At 41.6% G+C, this 19688-nt stretch overlaps 1 protein-coding gene across 2 annotated transcripts in view; it reads right to left on the bottom strand.

Moving 5' to 3' along the window:
• Positions 1-19281, bottom strand: part of LOC109933319 (A-kinase anchor protein 8-like) — a 41001-nt gene extending 21720 nt beyond the window's left edge. For both annotated transcript variants that reach the window (XM_048617992.1, XM_020532303.2), the window contains exons 1-5: positions 19200-19281; positions 13774-13812; positions 12665-12827; positions 2955-3420; positions 1519-1642 (exon numbers count right to left, since the gene is read on the bottom strand). In XM_048617992.1, the coding sequence (XP_048473949.1) occupies positions 1519-1642; positions 2955-3420; positions 12665-12827; positions 13774-13812; positions 19200-19218 (811 nt within the window). In that variant the 5' untranslated portion in view covers positions 19219-19281. The remainder of the gene's footprint in view (positions 1-1518; positions 1643-2954; positions 3421-12664; positions 12828-13773; positions 13813-19199) is intronic.
• Positions 19282-19688: the final 407 nt, after the last annotated feature.

Raw genomic sequence — 19688 nt, 5'->3', positions numbered from 1 at the left:
ATGTTGTAACCTGTAGTCCAAATTATATCAAAACAGTGGGTGTGCAAACTTTTCATGAATTAAGGAAATTCAATGTCATCCCATACTCAGAACACATGCATACACCAGGGCAACCCCTCCAATAAAAATGTTAATACGTGTCTGAAAACCTGACCAACCTCTCAGACAAAGGGAAGCAAACCACCACATGAATTTTGTTCAGAGCTTCACCATTGTGAAAGACATACTAACCTCAAAAATATATCCAACCACAGCCGGACAGGAAGATACATTGGCTTCAGCTTTAGGTTGATACGTACACAAGGTTTTTTTTTAAAAGAGAAAACAACTATTAGGATTATTAATACGTCAATTGATACAACTCAGGAAGGTCCCAAAATATGCAATAATATATAGCAGCTTTAATATAATAACTTGACACTGAACAATCCAAAGTGATTATCAAGACAGACAGAGAGGTAGACTTTAAGAAACATCTTAAAAGGAACAAAAGGGAAGAGAGCTTTAGGCAAGGTGTTTTAAAGCTTAGAGACTTGGACAGTGATAGAAGAACTTAAATCAGAGATCCTGAAGATGACCGAATTAAGAGGAGCACCAATACTCTGTAGGATGGTAAAGCTAAGACCGTGGTCAAATTTGGAACAACAGCGTGAAAATTGAAGCATTAATTAACTGGGAGGTAATGTGGGCGAGCAATCATAAAAATGTGGTTAAACAGGGTTCAGACAGCAGTTTTGCAAGACCCCAATTCAGGGAAGGGAAAATTTGGGAGTCAGCTGAGACCGTACTAGACCTCTAGGTCAACAGAGGCTCAAGGGCTTCAGCAGGAGATGTGGTTAACCAAAGGTGGAGTTGAATAATGTCAACAAAGGTGCCTGGAGTAATGGCATCAATGTGTGGTCAAAAGCACATGTCAGGGTTAAGTCTGACACCAGGATTATAAACAAAATCAGCTCCGGCTCAGGCAGTTCCCAGGGTATGGGATGGAATCGGTGACTAACAAATGAAGTTTATAGCAGGAATAGAAGACAATGCCTCTCACCTTCCCAATTTTTAGTTGGAGGAATTAATCTGGAGTTGAAATACAGACAAGTAGTCTGACTAATGAAAAGAGATAAAATAGACTGAATAGCTGAAATGATAGAATAGGTAGAACACAAAACTAGCATAGAAGAGTTGGACCTATTTCTGAGCAGTGTTTTCTATTTGAGATAGACAAGGGAACAAAAGAGGTGTGGTGAGACAGATTATAGGTTTGGAACTGACACTGATGTCACCAAGGTTTAGGATCTGGATAAGAAGCAAGCTACCAGTTGAATATAACTCTTTATGCGAGAGAGGGAGAAAGATTCACTATCTCCTGACTACAGCTAGAAAGTGGATTGAGATTTGATTGATCAGGATTGGCCAAATAGTTGAACAAAATGAGCCTAAATTCACAATTTAGGCTCAAACTTTTATTTTAAAATGTCATAAAATAACAAGGAGTGTGTGCAACAAATTTTTAAAAATGGTTACCTGCTTCACTATCCGAAAGATCTGACTGGTCCGTTCTTGACATTTTGGAATCTGGTTCATCATTGCTTGCAGTTGAAGGCTGCCTCTTTCTTCCAAATCCCATCTCTTGGCCTCTACCTCTCCTCTGTTACAAAGATACCAGAATACTGGTCAACAAATTAACTTTGGCTGGATATTGCTCACTAGGAGGTCTTGTGCTCTAGGTTCTGATGTGATCTCTCTCTCTGCACCTTCTCTATGGCTGTAACACTGCATTCTGCACTGCTCTGCTACCTGATGAATTTTTGTACGGTATGATCTGCCTGTAGAGCACACAAAACAACGTTTTCCACTATACCTGGGTACATGTCATAACAATAAATCAAATCAAATGCTGGAGAACTTTATAAATTGTTCAACTTGCTTTGCCATCAGGCAGAAGATACAAAAGTTTGAAAACACAAACTGACAGATTCAAGAACAGCTTCTTCCCTGCTGTTATCAGACTTACGAACGGACCTCTCAAATATTAGAGCTGATCTTCTCTCTGCACCTTCTCTGTAACATTATATTCTGTACTCTGTTCTGTTACCCTGATGTACTTAGGTAAGGTATGATTTGTCTGGTTAGCACACAAAAACAATACCTTTCCTGAATCTCAGTACATGTGACAATAATAAATCAAATCAAAATTAAATCAGGCAAGAATCAAAGTCCTGCCTGGATTCACCTCGAGTCTGCAGGTATTAAAGGCGATGAATGAGTCCCACACTGAAGCCACTTCGGTACAGGTCATTCTTCAATTTCATTTTTCAAGCAGATTTAATGAAACAAAAAAGTTTTGGCCTACTAAGCCAGAAAGTAACTTTAATGTCCGAGAGTTTGTAACAAGTACTAAACAAGTTCACACCATTATGCTTTCATAAATGTTCACTGAAACGTACAAAAATCCACTAGGAATCATTAGCAAAGGCACAGCAGTTTTAACATTGAATGCCAACCCTTGCAAATTCCAAGCACACACATAGATATGTTTCCAGTGAAACAAATGCAATGTAATATCAGCAAATCTCAAAGTACCAACCACCAGTGTGCTATGTCCTATGTATAAAGACATTATTTGTGAAAGTGCTACTCAATATTGAAAAATCCAACTGATCTGGCATTCTGCATTCATCTCATAAAAGGCCTATATTTCTCCCTAAACTGCATATTTCACTCACAGCACCCCAGCAATCCACAGCAGCTCCTTTTGCAACGTCTGATCCATTCCATATATATGAACATTTCTATTGTTTTTAACCTTATCTTTATATTTGATAATCAAGGTCAAGAATAGGAGATATTAGTGACTGTACAAGACTTTTGTAGAAAATGAGTTTGTTGAGCTGGTCATTGAAATTCACAGCTGAATGTTAAAGTCTATGACCCTACAAAATGGGAAGTTTTCTACTTACAATTCTGAATCGATTCCTCTCTCTCCTTCGCAGTCTGCCACCTCCAAATTGCTTTACTACTCCCTGCATGCCGAAGATCTCAAAGCCAGATGGCTGGGAGAAGAGCGAAGGGAAGTTCCTGGAGAGGGAAGCATAACCCCTGCCTCCATATCCTATTGACAGTTCATTCCAGTGTGCAGATAGTCGCTCAGAACTGGAATATGATGAAAATGAGTCGTTCCAGAAAGGTCTGTAACTTGGAGGTCTGTCTCTAGACCAGTTCTGACCCCACTGCTTGCCGGAGCTGTCACGCGCTCTGTTGTGGAATTGATCCCTGCGGTTCCTGATGGAGTTGTTGAAACAGTCAAAGCGACCTCCGTAGGAATCATTACGATTAGGTCCAGAATCACTGTAATCGAAGCCAGATCTGAACAGATCACGGTCATCCAGTGAAGACCTGGAATCATAGGATTCGAAAGGTGCAAACCTGAAAGAGTTGCACAGCAAGCAAGGAATCTGATCAGTAGCTGGAAAGTACCAAGAAACAGCCAGCTAAACAGTCAGAACAGCAGTTTTTCAACCAAGGTAGGTGACTTTTTTGTTTTAAAAGCAACTAATATTTTCTACAGTCTTTTATAAAATCAGTAGATCTGGGATGGATTAATTCATCAGGAATAAAAAATAAATTGTTGCTAATTTAAGAGCCTTATTCTTGATTCTAAAACATAGACCTTTCCCAAACTTAGCATCTGTTAAAAGTTCTGTAACCTATATACAAATGCACTGTAGATTATTCGCATTGCTTGGGCAAATCTGAAAATAAAGCATGGTCAATACATAGATGGAAAAGAGATTACGATTTCTTCCATATTACTCCACAGTTATATGTTTATTGCCAAGCCAAGAGTATTATTACACAAATACACTTAAGGATTTCCACTTGTACAGAAGCAGGTCCAGATAACAGAGTCATAAAGCACAGAAACAGGCCCTTCAGTCCAAACAGTCCATGCTGAACATAATCCCAAACTGAACTAATCCAACCTGCCTGCTCCTGGCCCATATCCTTCCAAACATTTCCTATTCTTTTAAAGTGTCCTCAAACACGAGTCTTCTAAACATTGTAACTGCCCACATCCACCACTTCCTCAGCAAGTTAATTCCACACATGAACCACTCTCTGTGTAAAAAAATTGCCCCTCTTTTTAAAATTTCTCTCCTCTCACCTTAAAAATATGTCCCCAATCTTGAGATCCTCCATCCTAGGCGGAAGACGCCCAACATTAACCATAACTATACCCCTCATGATTTTATAAACCTCAAGAAGGTCACCTGTGCTCCAGTGAAAAATGTCCCAGCCTACCTGGCCTTTATAACTCAAACCTTCCATACCTGGCAACATCCTGGTAAATCTCTTCTAAACCCTCTCTCGCTTAGTAATATTGTTCCTATAACTGGGTGACCAGAAAACTGGACATAGTATTCCAGAAGAGGCCTCACCAATGTCCTGCACAACCTCAAAATGACTTCCCAACACCTATGCTCAAACGACTGAGCAATGAAGGCAAGCGTGCTAAACACCTTTTTTAACCACTGTCTATGTGATGTAAACTTCAAAGGAACCCATAGGTCCCTCTGTTTGACAAAACTACCCAAGGCCCTACCATTAATTATCTAAGTCCTGCCCCTGTTTGTTGTACCAAAATGCAATATCTCGCATTTATCCAAATTGAACTCTGACATTTTTCACCTATTTGACTCATGTGATTAAGATTCCTTTGTATTCTTAGAAAACCTTTTTCACTGTCTACTATGCCACCACTTTTGGTGTCGTCCACAAACTTACTAACCATGCCTTCTATATTCTCATCCAAATTATTTATATAAATGCCAAAAAAAGGACCCAAAACCAATCCCCGTGGAACACCGCTGGTGACAGGCTTCCAGTCCAAAAATACAACTCTCCACCACCACTCTCAGTCTCCTACCATTAAGCCAATGATGTATCCAATTGGCAAGGTCACCCTGAATTCCATGTGACCTAACTTTGTTAATTAGTCTACCATGTAGAACCTTGTCAAAGGTTTTATAAAAGTCCAAGTAGATAATGTCCTACTGCTCTGCCCTCAATCTTTTTGGTAACTTCTCAAAAACTCACTCAAGTTTGTGAGACATGATTTTCCTCACACAACACTGTAGTGCTTGGAACCAGGTTGATCTCGTTGATTAAGAGGTCCTTGATTGGCCCAGGTTAATAACCCCAATCAGGAGGCACTGGCTGATCAATATTAACAGGATTTTAGAATCTCCTCAGTTCAGGGTACAGATTCTGAGCTGGAGCGCACACAAGTAAATAAAGGGTGACTTGGTGATGGGATACCAGCCTCTGTGCAGTTATTTTAGTGGCAATGGGGGAAAAACAATACATCCTGAAAGAATATTCACTCACAATCATCCTGGAGTTGGGGTAAGCATTTCTGGCACTATGCCTTTATTTGGAACTCTTGAATCGTTTGATCCTGCTGTCAAAGACTGGCTCCAGTATGTGGAAAGAATGCAATATTTTTTCCAGGCAAATGACATTGGGGCAAATGAAAAGCAATGAGTAATCCTTCTGACTGCTTGCAGGCCTGCATCATTTTTGGTTAGAAGGGGCTTAACCTTCCCAGATGCTCCAAACACTAAAACCTTCCAAGAGCCGACAGAGTTGATAAAGGAATATTACAACCCCAAACCTCCTCTAATTCTGATATGCTATTGGTTTTATTTGGCTGCTAGAGAACTGTGAGAATCTGTATCGGGATTTTTGATGAGATTAAGATGACTGGCAGAAGCATGTGATTTCGAGTTAACACTGAATGAGATGCTGAGAGACCATTTGGTATGTGGGGTTAATGATATAACCACGCAGAAGTGCCTACTACTAGGTGAAGCTCAACTGGACTTCAAACAGGCATTGCAACTGGCTTTGGTCATTAGAAAATGCTGCAAGTGGAGGATGGGAACTACAAGGCATCCCAATGGAAGTGGACGTCCTCAGCTGTCTAACTGAGAATGGAAAACACCACTTCAGTGTAGGCAAATGCAGAGCCTCTTGCAGGGCATATCCTCAGCAGAGGGACTCTAGGCCAGCCCACAGCAGGACCCCAGGACAAAGCCAAGCCTCGGCCAAGTGCCTAAAAAAAATCCTCAGGATCTGGGCCAGCAAGGCATTGTAATTGCTGCTGGTATACAGAGTCAAGAAAGCAAAGAAGTCCTACAAGGCCTGACTTGAGTAGGAAAACTCATAGGCTGGTACCCAGGAGAGTGCACAGCCTGGAAAGTCTCCTACATGTCGGTTGGAATAATTAAATTACTTAGCGATGTCCAAATCAGAACCTATTAAAAGTAATGTTTGGTTAAATGGTCACACAATTCCCTTGGAGGTCAATACTGGTGCAGCTATATCTTTAACAAGATTTGCTTGGATCTCCAACCCTTAAGTATACACAACACCTCGGTCAGATCGAGTACCTACACTGGGGAACCATTGCAAATTAAAGGGTACGACTTCAGTTCCAAAACTTTTATGAGAAGCGGTTGGTGCAGTTACCGCTGATGATACTAAGAGGCTCAGGCCCAAGCCTACTGGAGAGGAATTGGTTGAGAAAGATTCACCTAGATTGGCTCAATATTTTTCAATGGAAAATAGCTGCCTCAATGAAGTCCTAGTGAAATATCCTGGGGTTTTTCAAGAAGGGCCTGGGACTATCAAGGGGACCAAAGCCACTTTACACGTTGACCAGGAAGCAATTCCGAGATTTTGTGAGGTATGCCTGGTGACATTTGCCTTACGGGCAAAAGTAGAGGTGGAAATCAAGACGCTGGAGAGCGAAGGATTCCTCAAAGCAGTACAGTTTGCAGAGTGGGCTGCACCAGTCATACCAAATGTGAACCCTGATGGTTCAGTTTGCCTTTGTCAAGATTTTAACCAAGCGGTGAACCACTTCTCATAGCTGGATAAATACCCAATCTCTTGCATAGAGGACTTATATGCAAAGTTGTCAGGGGGTCTGACCTTTACAAAGCTGGACATGAGCCATGCCTACCTGCAACTGCGACTGGATGAGGACTCCCAGAAGTAACAATTAACACCCATAAGGATTTATACCAATACACAAGACTGCTATTTAGGGAATCATCAGCCTGCACCCTTTTCCAGCAGACCACGGAGAATATTTTACAAAGCCTAACCCAGCTTGACATTTATCTGGATGACGTGCTAACAATCACGAAGACCAATGCAGGGCACTTGGAGAACTTGGACATGGTGCTTAAAACTTTTCTCCCAGGCAAGCATACGACTTAGAAGGGAAAAATGTGTGTTCCAGGTGCCCCAAGTGACCTACTTGGGTTACAGAGTTGACAAAACCAAGTTACACCCATTGGAAGATAAAGGTGAAGGCAATCAAAGGAGCCCTGGCTCCCACGTCTGTACCGGAGCATGAGTCTTTCCTTGGGTTAGTGAATTATTAGAGAAAATTCATACGTGACCTGGTCTCCATCTTGGCACCCTTACAGCTACTATTGAAAAAGGGTCTGCCTTGGTCGCATAGACAAAAGTAGCCTTTAGGGAAGTGAAACAGCAGCTATCGTCATCCAAGGTGTTGGGCCACTACGTTCCGATGAAGGATGTGGTGTTAACATGCAATGCCTCCCCGTACGGTATTGGGGTAATGTTGGCTTACCAGTGGCCCAATGGAGAAGAACGCCCAATAGCGTATGCTTCCCGGACTTTGGCTGACGCTGTACTCAAATATGCCCAGATAGAGAAGGAAGGTTTGGCGGTCATCTCTGGTGTGAGGAAATTCCACCAGTACCTTTACAGATGGAAATTTGTCATAGTAACAGATTACAAACCCTGCTAAAGCTACTGAAGGAAGACAAGGTGATGCTGCCCATAGTTTTCCCTGGTCAAATTCGGTGGTGGGTCTTTATTCTTCAATACGTACAAGTTAGAATGCTGTCCAGGAAGCCAAGTGACTAATGCAGATGCCTTGAGCCACCTCCCACTGGCAGATACTGCACAGGTGGTGCCTCCCCTGGAAGAGTCCATTTGGTTTTAAATTTCTTGGACACCCTTTTGGCCATCACTGACAATATCTGATTGTGGACACAAAGATCTTGTCCTAGCAAAACTAAAACTGCTAGAGGTAACGGGGAAGACAGAGAGCCATCGCAACCAGGACTGAAACCTTTCTGGACCCGGCGAGACCAGGTCACCATAGAGTTTGACATCTTATTATAGGGAGCAAGAGCGATTGTCCTGAGTAAAGGTCGCCGCCAGATACTGGCCGAATCCTGCCAGGGTCATCCAAGGGTTTCCAAAATGAAGATCCTAGCAACAGGCTATGTTTGGTGGCCAGGGTTGGATGCTGACATACCTGCATTGGTGGGGCAGTGCCCAGAGTGCCAATAAGGACAAAAAAATTGCCACCAGCGGCAGTCCCACATTCATGGGAATGAGTGGGTAAACCCTGTACCCGGTTGCACGTTTCATGAGCTCAATGTTCCTGGTCATTGGGGATGTCCATTCAAAATGGTTGGATGTGCATTAAGTCCGTTTGGCAAACTCTGGGATGACAGTTGAGAAGCAGCGAGCATCATTCACGATACACTGATTCCCAGAAGTATTGTTCACTGACAATGGAAGGTCATTTACCAACAGTGAGTTTGAGTATTTCTTGAGGTCGAATGGCATTCAGCACAAAGGACAGCTCCAGACCATCCATCATCCATTGGTCTGGCAGAAAGAATGGACCAAACCTTGAAGGCAGGCTTGAAAAAGCAGCCTAAAGCATCATTTGATACCTGGTTCCTGTTCAGTTATAGGACCACCCTTCATGCAATAACAGGGATTGCTCCAGAGTTGGTGATGGGGAGAAGACTCCACACCAGGTTAAACCTGATTATTCCCAGACCTGGTGGGGGAAAGAGTGAAATGGCAGTAGGAATGCCAATGCTGGCCATATGCCCCTAAGTGAAAGAGACAATTTAATTTGGGGGGATGAAATTTGGTGCCGGAACCATGGAAATGGCCCTGTATGGGTACAAGGCAAGGTTGACGTGAGGTCAGGTCCCACAACTTATGAAGTTTGGGAAGGTAAGGTAGTCCTGACAAACATGGATCACCTGAAAGCTGTTGCCTCGCAAATGGGTCAAGAGCAAAACATACATGGTCCCTCCGAGCAGCCAGAAAGCCTGTCAGACACCATAGGTTCTCCCCCTCCATCTATTATTGAGGAAACTTCAGAGTTCAAGATGGATGCAGCCTTGATACCATTACCACCGGAAGAGGAGGAGGAAACTCTCCTGAGATGCTCCGGACGCAAGAGACAGGACTATGGTCTGGTACGCACTGCCCTTGTCAGAGTCCAAATCAGAGGAACCAGAGCAAAAACATTCCAAGAAAAGCTACAAGAGAAAGACCAGGCCTACATCCCTGGACTTGGAGGGAGTGTGGAAGGATGTATGATTGGAACCAGGTGAATCTTGTTAACTATGAGGTCCTGGAATAGGGTTGTTAACCTGGCCAATCACGAGGCACTGCCTGACCAATCATAACAGGAGATTTAGAATCTCCTCAGTTCAGGCCAGTGTTCTGTGAACAAGTAAATAAAGGGTGACTTGGTGATGAGATACCAGCCTCTGTGCACTTACTTCAAAAACCGCGTTGACTATCCCTAGTCAATATTTGCCTCTCTAAATGTCTATAAATCCTCTCTTTTAGAATCATCTCCAAAAACTGACCCACAACTGAAGTCAGACTCACAGGTCTTTGGTTCCCCAGTTTCTCCTTACAGCCCTTCTTAAAGAAAGGCATGATATTAGCCACCCTCCAGTCAGCAGGCACCCCAACTGTAGTTATAGATGAGGCAAATATTTCTGGAATGATTGCTGACATTCAGATGGTAATTAAATTCAACTATTCAATCATATCTCTCTTAGTTAAGATTCCAACATGTGGACCAACCCATATAAACAATATACCAAAATAATCCAAATATTTCAAATCCTGAACAAGTTGACAAAACTGATCCCACTAATTCAGTAAACCTGGCAGTGTGCAATTGAAGACAGCACTAAAAAAGACACGCATTAAAAAAAGTGGATTATGTTTTCCATTTGAATCAGCAAATAAACAAAACGTATGACTGTAGGAAAGCAATCATTTTTCAACCCAAATAAATGCTACAACAAACTTCAAAAACGGGTTTATACTAGATACACTGGAAAAAGAACCTAATTAAGCCTAACAAAATATTTGGTCATCAGCAAAATCATGCAAATTGCATGCAATTTAATCAGGAACTAAAACAGTGATTCCCTGTAGAGAAATAGTTTCAGTTATCTGTCTAAAACATGTACATCAGTTGAGATCACAGAATATCAATTGACAAGTCTGCCATTCCCAAAATGTTAACTAGCAACCTCTAACAAACTAATTTTCATGATATAAAAGGCCTGAGATGAAATATGCTTTCTGAATATCCAAGATCTTCAATTTAACATTCATAAATACAAAGCCATTCCAGCACAACCTGCTTATTGCTGTATCGCCTCTTCTTCGATCTTCATCACTTCTGAAAGCAAAGATCTGTTGGACTGGTAACCTTCATTTTTTTTTCCATCTTTGGTGATCAACGTGCCAATTTGCTCATAAGCTTCAGTGAGCTCTTCAGTGAAAATATCATGGATCCTCGACACACCTCTTTATGCATCTTTATCATTACTTCAGTAATTGTGTTTCTTTTTCATTCACTCATGGAATGTGAGCATCACTGGCTGGCCAGCATTTATTGCCAGTCCCTAGTTATCCTTTGGAAGGTGGTGGTAAGCTGAAGTCTCAAAATGCTGCAGTTCGCATGTTGTAGGTTGATCCACAATGCCTTCAAGGGAGGGAATTCCAGGATTTTGACCCAGTGACAGTGAAGGAATGACAATATATTTCCAAGTCTGGATGGTGAGTGCCTTGGAGGGGAACTTGCAAGTGGTGGTGTCCCAATGTATCTGCTGCCCTTGTCCTTCTAGATGGAAGTGGTCATTCATTTGGAAGGTGCTGTCTTAGGATCTTGGGTGAATTTCTGTAGTGCACCCTGAAGCTAGGACACATTGCTGCTACTCAACATTGGTGACGGAGGGAGTGGATGCTTCTGGATCTGGTGCCAATCCACTGGGCTACATTATCCTGGATGGTGTCAAGTTTATTGAATGCTGTAGGGGATGCACCCATCCAGCCTAGTGGGAGTATTCCATCGGACTCCTGACTTTGGCTTCAGAGAGGGCGGACAGGTTTTGGGGAGTCAGGATGTGAGTTACTTACCACAGTATTCCTAGCCTCTGGCTTGCTTTTGGAGCCACTATGTTAATGTGGCAAATCCAGTTGAGTTTCTGGTCAATAGTAACTTCAACGATATGGATAGTGGGGGAATTCAGTGATGGTAACACCATTGAATGTCAAGGGACAGTGGTCAGATTCGCTCTTATTGGAGGCGATAGCCTGCCGGCATTATGATTAGACTATTAATCCAGAGGCCCTGGTAACATTCCAGGGACTAGAGTTCAAATCCTGCTGTGGCAGATAAATTTGAATTCAATAAAAATCTGGCATTAAGAGTCTAATGATGACGATGAATCCACTGTCAATTGTTGGAAAAACCCATCTGGTTCACTAACCTTCTTTAGGGAAGGAAATTCCCATCCTTACCTAGTCTGGCCTGCATGTGACTCCAGACCCTCAACAGTTCGGCTGACTCTTCACTGTCCTCTGGGCAATTAGGGATGTGAAATAAATGGGCCTAACTAGCGATGCTCTCATCTCACAAATTAGAAAAGGAAAAGATGGTCATTGCCTGGCATTTGTGTGGCTTGAATATTACTTATGATTATCATAAATACATATCAAGCTACATTACACCTTTCAACATACTGACAGTCAATGGTGAACCACAGGGAGAGGCTGCTAACTTGCTTCCCCAACTGAGAGAAGCGATTTAGATCAGAAACACTCTCCTGGTCAGTGTGGGTTAACAATGCCACAGAATGTATGTGTCAAGAAATCCACTGGGCCAATGAGTTACTTTTTGTTATTGTTGTTTTCACAAAAGTGGAACAGCAATATGACTGCAATAAATGTAAAATCATGTCTATTAAATCAGGACAAAGCTCATTTAAAGTTTTTGAACAATGACAATAGTGTTCTCTGCATTTAGACAACAAAAAACCCTCCTCAACCTACCGCAATCAAGAAAGTACACCTCCAGAACCAATTAGAAACAACAAATTACACACCTTCCAATCAGAGTAAACATCTTGATCAAGTTATGCCAAGACAGAAAGAAGGCCATTCTGCCTCTATCAACTTCACAAGTATTGAATTAAGTAAACAGTCAGTAGTACATGAGTAGTGCTCTTGTGACACAGTGGGAGAGCTCATACCTCTGAGCTAGAAGATCCATGTTTAAGTCCAACCTGCTCAAGAACTGTATCAGAACATGTCTGAGCAAGTTGGTTAAATACTGCTAGGACAAGTGGAGAGTGAATGTAATATTATATCCACAGCAGAATGCCAAAAGATAAAACATAATATCTCATGCTAGTTCAGGGTCTAATCTAAATTTTTCGAAACAATCAGTCTTAGTCTTCCAAATGGCACACAGCAGTCAAGCTGCTTTTGAAGCTCTGATAGATACCTTTCCTGATCATCACCTTCGTTACGAGAAAGGAGATCTAACCGTTGGTTAATTTTAGCTACAATGGATTCAGAAGTCTGGTTGCCTTTGTGTGAGTTCCAGGATTTACCACCGTAGCCATAACTGGATCCAGAACCATGTCCATAACTGTAGTCATCATAACCTGAAGAGGGCAGATAAATTGCAATAACATTGTCAGTGTTTTTCTTGAACCAATATGTCTGCAAGTTCTAAGTGTTTTGAGACTCTTAATATTGGAAATGGTTCCTGCACCCGCCATAGACAAACAGTTCAAGTTGGAGAAATTGAGTTACCTCGAGCAGGTAAATAATAGTGAAACTTAAATTATGTACTATTCTGCCCTACAATAATATTTTATCTACATATAATGAACGAAAAGACAACAGCCATATTTTTAAAGCATATCTTCAAACACGGTCTCCATGCCAACAACTTTTGTGGTGTGGAATTTAAAGACAGAGTTTCTGGCTCAGAGATAACCCTCTGCAAACCTCCTACATTGTGTGAGATCTAGGAGCCAGTGTTTTCTCCCATATTTCCAGACAAAATCAACAGCTTAGCTTTTCTACAAAGGATGAACCTCAAATAGTTTGGATAAACCATTTCTTCATTTTGATTGTAATCCTGCAATAATGCCTCATTGTGGATGCAAGGCAGGAAAACCATAACTGCAACAACACAATGTTCTGAGTCCAGCAAACAGACTAGATCTTTTCATCTCTACCTATACCTGCCTCTCCTAAACCAGCAACTACAGTCTGCAGTTCTGACCCCTTCACCTTTTGGCAAGTTCCCTTCCAGCTGCAGGCTAAGAAACACGCACAATACCACTTTTTATACATTAATGTCATATAAAGAATAACTGACAGATTTCACACTGAACTAAAAAAGGATACAGAACAAGGACAACATCGGAGGATAACAATTAGTGACAGGCTTTCTATTCCAAAGCCTACTAAGCCATCTGATGTAGCTATCGGGTTTACAATCACACCTTGTTGAGTCAAACCAAGTTCCATAGTTTGGAGAGTAAGAACAGGCAAATCATCCATCCCATTCCCACCATTAAGCACCTCTGACATTTTTACCTTCACCAGAAGATTCTGTGTTCCAATTTCCATATGAGCCTGCAAAATAAGACTATTTGTTACTATAATGTCATGTTATGGTTTGGAAAATAAAGACCAACAGTACAAAGTAGATTGTGAAACAGAATATTGAACCTAATTCCATTATAATCTGAAGCAGTACTGAGCAATAATAGTACTCTCAACTGAGTCAAAAGCTTTGTGGGTTCCAAGTACCACTCCAAACACTTTAGCACATAATCTAAACTGCTGATATTTTACTGCTGTGCTAAGCAAGCGCTGAACTGTAGGCATCATCTCAAGTGAAGTTAAATACTCCAATGGTACATTCTAAAGGAGAGCTGATTTCAGGTACAAAGAAAGCGAGTAAATCAATTTTGATGTGATTTCCAAAATTCTCACATTTGTAAAAACTGAAGAAAGTATCACACCTCCTACAGCATAGTGCTAAATCAGTCTACTTATTCAAACTGAAAAAAACGTGCCTCACTTACCCTTGGACAAAATTAAAGAAGAAATGGAGAATTTGATACATGAATGATTTCATTGGTTACTATGCCAGCAAGGTGGTGTTTGTGAATGGTACAATACCAAAGCCAAATGATCTGATAAGAATCGGTGTGGATATAACTCACTTAAACAAAGCAATGTTTTATGAAATTCACCAAATGGCATCAATGGATAAAGGTCTATCAAAACAGTCCAAAGTCCTATTCACCAAACTAGATGCTAACTATGGATTTTGGCAATTACTTCCAGATGTAAACTCCAGAAAGTTAAGTACATTTATTACATCCTTTCGGCATAATTGTTTTAACAGATTACCTTTGCTAAATGCATTCGCTCCAGAAATTTTTCAGAGAATGATATCCAACTCGCTGGAAAGCATCAACGGTGTAATATGCCACATGGATGTCATACTAATACATGGATCCACAAAAGAGGAACATAGCCAAAGAGTTACAAGTGGCGAAGTCCAACAGAATGCAGGTCTAAAACTGAATGAGACATGCAAGTTTTCAAAACCTAACATTATCCAAGCTACTGAAATCACAGTAGATCCAAAAAACTATAAGCCATCAGAGAATTCCCACCACCTAGGAACACAGTGCTTAAAAAGATCCTTGGGATGGTGAATCCAGTGAGCAAGTTTCTACTTCACTTGCAGAGATCAATGAGACTTGTGATTAGGTTTTAAGCCAGGGCCAATGATGCTGGAACATTGGCCACAAAAAGGTATTTGATAAAATCAAGTCACTCCTGTTCTCCTTAGAAATCTTAAGACACAATAATTTACTTTAACAATCGTAGTAGCAGCTGATAAATTTTTAACAAGATTGGGACAATGCCCTTCCTCATGCTGACAGATGGAAAATGCTGACAAGTCTACAATGGCAGTAGATCACTAACAGAGACTAAATAGTGTATGCCATTAATGAGAAAGTAGTTTTAGCAACAACTGTAGTGTGTGAAAGAAAAACAATCAGACTACGTGATGGTCTTAGTTTTAATTTTGAAATTTAACCATAAACCATTGCTCACTCTTTTGAACACAAAACGTATGACCAAGTTGCTGCCCATATTTCAGCAGTTTAGATTAAGGCTCATGATGTATATTTCAACTGCAGAACGTGTTTAGGGCAGATATCATTCGACAGCAGCCACACCATCAAGGACACCATTAAATTTAACAGAAGATCTGGAATTCATTGATGAAGTTGATGCCTACTCATCAGAAGTTACTAAACATTTACCAGCTACTAAAAGAAAGCTGCAAATGATACGAGATGAAGAACATAACTAGATCCAAAAATATTGTTTGGAAGGACGCCAGATTACGAATCAACAATCTAAAACATGACAATAATTTGAACCTTGCAAACACCTCATTGTTATTGATGATTTGCTAATTTTCAATGAAAGATTACCAATACCAAGAGGTCTTTGACTTGACATTCTTCAATAAAATTCATCAAGCACGTTTGAGAATTGTAGAGTGTTCTGCAAGGATATGATAATCAATCAATCTGGTCAGATATAATTCACTGCATAAAGGAAATGTTTGGCATCTGTATTCTGTGTGGTGTAAACACCCAAGAGAAAAGAAAAGGGCCACTATTATCTTAATCTTTTCCATTAAAGGTCAGGGAAGCATCTGGGAATGGATTTATTTGATTTCAAAGGGAAGATCTTCATGATTATTCTAGACTATTACACCAGGTGCATTCAACTGAATCATCTGCATAGTGTCACAGCATTGGCAGCAGTAAAATCACTCAAGAGAATCTACTCAATGTATGGCAGTCCAGACAGTGTATTATCAAATAGGTGTCCAAAGTTTGGAAATGACAATTTTTTTAACAGATTATGATTTACATGGATATTTTATTCATGTTATCAATTCACCTCACTAATCTCAAGCAAAGGGAAAAGCTGAGCAAGGAGTGCAAATAACATAAGCATCACAGTCATCATATTCAGAGTCACTGATAGACAGAAGGTTGAAAACACGACTTCCATCTGTCTCAGATGTTGGAACATGTCATCACTGAAAATGACAATAAGAGTGAAACAGCAGGAAGAAGAGCAAAGTGAAAATCAAGTTCAAAACTTCAATAAAAAACACGGAGAGAAGAGTTATCAGAGTTGTAGACGTTATAGGTAAGAGATCAGCAGAGAGAAGGAAAGATCATAGCAAAAAAGAAAACACAACCAAGATCATATATGGCTGAAATAGATTCTGGACGAGAAATCATAATGCATTGATCAATTGAACGAGATTCAACAGAAACTTGGAAGACAAGGAATAAAGTTCAACAACCACTCCGGAGAGGAACACTCACACTGATGGGGGAAGAAAAAGAGTGCAGAATATCCTTGATCTCAGAATGAGATTAGAAGCAGATCAGGAAGTCTGGGCAAAACAGAGGATAACCCTATGAACTCAGACACTTTGGAGGGGGAGGTGTTTATAAAATAAATATAACAGGGATAAAGACTTTGGAGAAATGTAGATTAAAATCAAAATTATACATGATGATGTACTAACAATGTCAGTTGCATAAATGCTTATAGATAGTTGGAAGGGAGCAGAAACCCTGAGTGCTAAGAGAATGTGATTAAGGGTAAATAAAAAGTTCATGCAGAAAGAAAATGCAAGTATTTTAAATGGAGAACATTGGCATTTATTTTGAAAGTCATAACTTATTTTTGTGAATGGAGGTTAGCAATTTAATTTCAAAGAACATTAGGCAAATCAGAATGTATTTTCTTTGGCATAATCCTCTTTATGTCCATTTTCAAACTGCTCCTGGAAATGAAGGGATTGACAACACAAGAATCCACAAGGTTAGTTGTTGTTTCATTAGATTGGTTTTAACAGTTCACTTGCTAACAAATTGTCTGTCACTGAATAAAAGACACCAAACAACTCAGAATATCTAATCCTACACATTTTAAAAAGTTGTTCTGAAGGAGGGTCAGTGGACCTGAAATGTTAACTCTGCTTTCTCTGCAGAAATGCTGCCAGACCTGCTGAGTTTTTCCCAGTAATTTCTGTTTTTGTTTCCGATTTCCAGCATCCACCGTTGTTTTTTTTAAATTGAGCCCATCTTTAAATAAACAATTAAAGCAAATTGAGAACCTGCATATTTAATGATTAAAATAGATATATTTAAATGGTTAAATAGAGGCAAATAAATCACAATGGAAAGGAAATAAATTATATTTCTTAATAGACGATAATAGGATGCTTTAATTCATTGTCAAGGCAATGTCAACAGGCATCTTAGGAACGCTTCCTAACTTCGTATCGACGCATGATAAAGCATCGGCCTGTCTTGCTTATCAAGTTCTTCTCATCTGATTATGTACATTAATGGGGGGAGAACAAAACAACTAGTGAAAAGAGGGCATCACGTTTCAATTTTGAGTGTGACAAGGCTCTTGACTACAAGTTGTATGACAAGTTAGAAGCTTGCGAACGGATACAAAGCCAGCAGATAAATATCCGAGATAACAAGGTGTAGAGCTGGATGAACACAGCAGGCCAAGCAGTATCAAAGGAGCAGGAAGGCTGACGTTTCGGGTCTGGACCCTTCTTCTTGCTGCTGTGCTCTTCCTTTTCCTGCTCCTCTGATGCTGCTGAGCCTGCTGTGTTCATCCAGCTCTACACCTTGTTACCTCAGATTCTCCAGGATCGGCAGTTCCCACTATCTCTGAACAAATAAATAGCCGACTCCCACTTACAACAGGGGCTTAGTTGGGAACTCACATCAGAGATGATAAAGGGGAAATGTATCCCTTCACTTCGCGTGTTGATTTCCCGCGTTTTTCCAGATTCAGGCTTTGTTTTGCTGCATCTTGATTGGGCGACTGGTGCGGGGGTAAACATTTCATTCCCAAAATGAATTCACATTTAAAGATATACCCTGAAAAACTTGAGCTGAAACCTCAATATAACACCCCACCCCTCAAAAACACCCACAGCTTCGTCGCACAATGAGCAGCAGAATGGTTCGGAATAGCGGGCGGGGAAACTGGTCAATATTGACTCACACTAGGGGAGGGAACGCGCAACGGGACCGCGGGGAGGATAAAGGGCTGCACAGAGTAGCCGCGAGGGTGCACGTGAGACGGCGATCGGCCGCGTGAGCGCGCGAGGTCAGAGAGCGATTGGCCAGCGTGAGCGCGTGGTGGAGAGGGCGGGGGTTATGTGAGTGTTAACGGTACACGTGGGGCAGGAGTTGACGATGGGATACGGAACGGACTGTTGTCAACGAGAGGCGCCATTTTGTGGGGCTGGGGAACGAGAAACGAAAACCGTCGTTAACAGTGGAAATGGTCAAAACAACATCCCAGACTAGCTCGCAACATTTAGACCGTCATCGAATTTCACGTTGGATTTTACGGTGGGGGAAGACTTCCAGCTGTACTTCAGAAACTGACCAATTGGCCGTTTGGAAAACGTGGCGCATCAATATGCAACTCCTGTTTTTATACGGGAAAATAAACAGCTGGGAAAAGGAGGGTGGTTGCAAGGCGCACGTCCCGCAGCGATCGTGCAACTCACCCTGACACCCCGAAAAATGAGTGACACCGGTCCTGACCCAATCACAGAACAGACCCGCCCAAACAAAGGACCGTCTACCAATCAGATACCGGAGAGGCGGGGCTACCGGCGGCAGCCCGTGGCGTTGTTTTTCTTTCGTTGAGAAAAGCACCTTCGGCGGCGGCGGCGGCTTTTTAATTTTTCTTAGGAGGAAGGGCAAAAAATGGGGGACAATTTATAGAAAATCGCCAATTGCTGTGTCACCTATACGGCGGTACAATGGACACTGACTTTCTTTATTTTCATTTCTCTTAAAATAAATGAAGGCGATCACACCTTCATGAAGCGCTTATCACCCCAGACTTGCTTGACTAACCTGAATAACGACCGTCCATTTTGCTCCGGCTTCATTCAAAAGCAGTCTCCCGACTCAGCGGCTGGTTGCCCGGATGTACCGCCCGTCCATCGCCGATTGGCCAGGGTCTTGCTATATGGGCGGGGTCACGTTGGCACAGCGGCTCTCGATTAGTCATGCCGACGTCAATCAGAGGCAATCCCACCCTGACGACAGTCACTGACCTCTACATCGCCGAGGCCCGACGCCGGCTCTCTGACACCTCCTCCTACGGCCCTCTTGATCATGACCCCACCCCCGACCACCAAAACATCATCTCCCAAACCATCCACAACCTCACCACTTCAGGTGACCGCCCAACACAGCCTCCAGCCTCATCATGCCCCAAACCCGCACCACCCGCTTCTATCTCCTTCCCAAAATCCACAAACCTGACTGCCCTGGTCGACCCATTGTCTCTGCCTGCTCCTGCCCACCGAACTCATCTCTACTTATCTCAACTCCATTTTC

This window comes from Rhincodon typus, chromosome 38 (assembly GCF_021869965.1).
Source record: "Rhincodon typus isolate 14 chromosome 38, sRhiTyp1.1, whole genome shotgun sequence".
Taxonomy (NCBI): Eukaryota; Metazoa; Chordata; class Chondrichthyes; order Orectolobiformes; family Rhincodontidae; genus Rhincodon; species Rhincodon typus.
The sequence above is the reverse complement of the archived record's forward strand: the minus strand, read 5'-3'. Positions and strand labels throughout refer to the sequence as shown.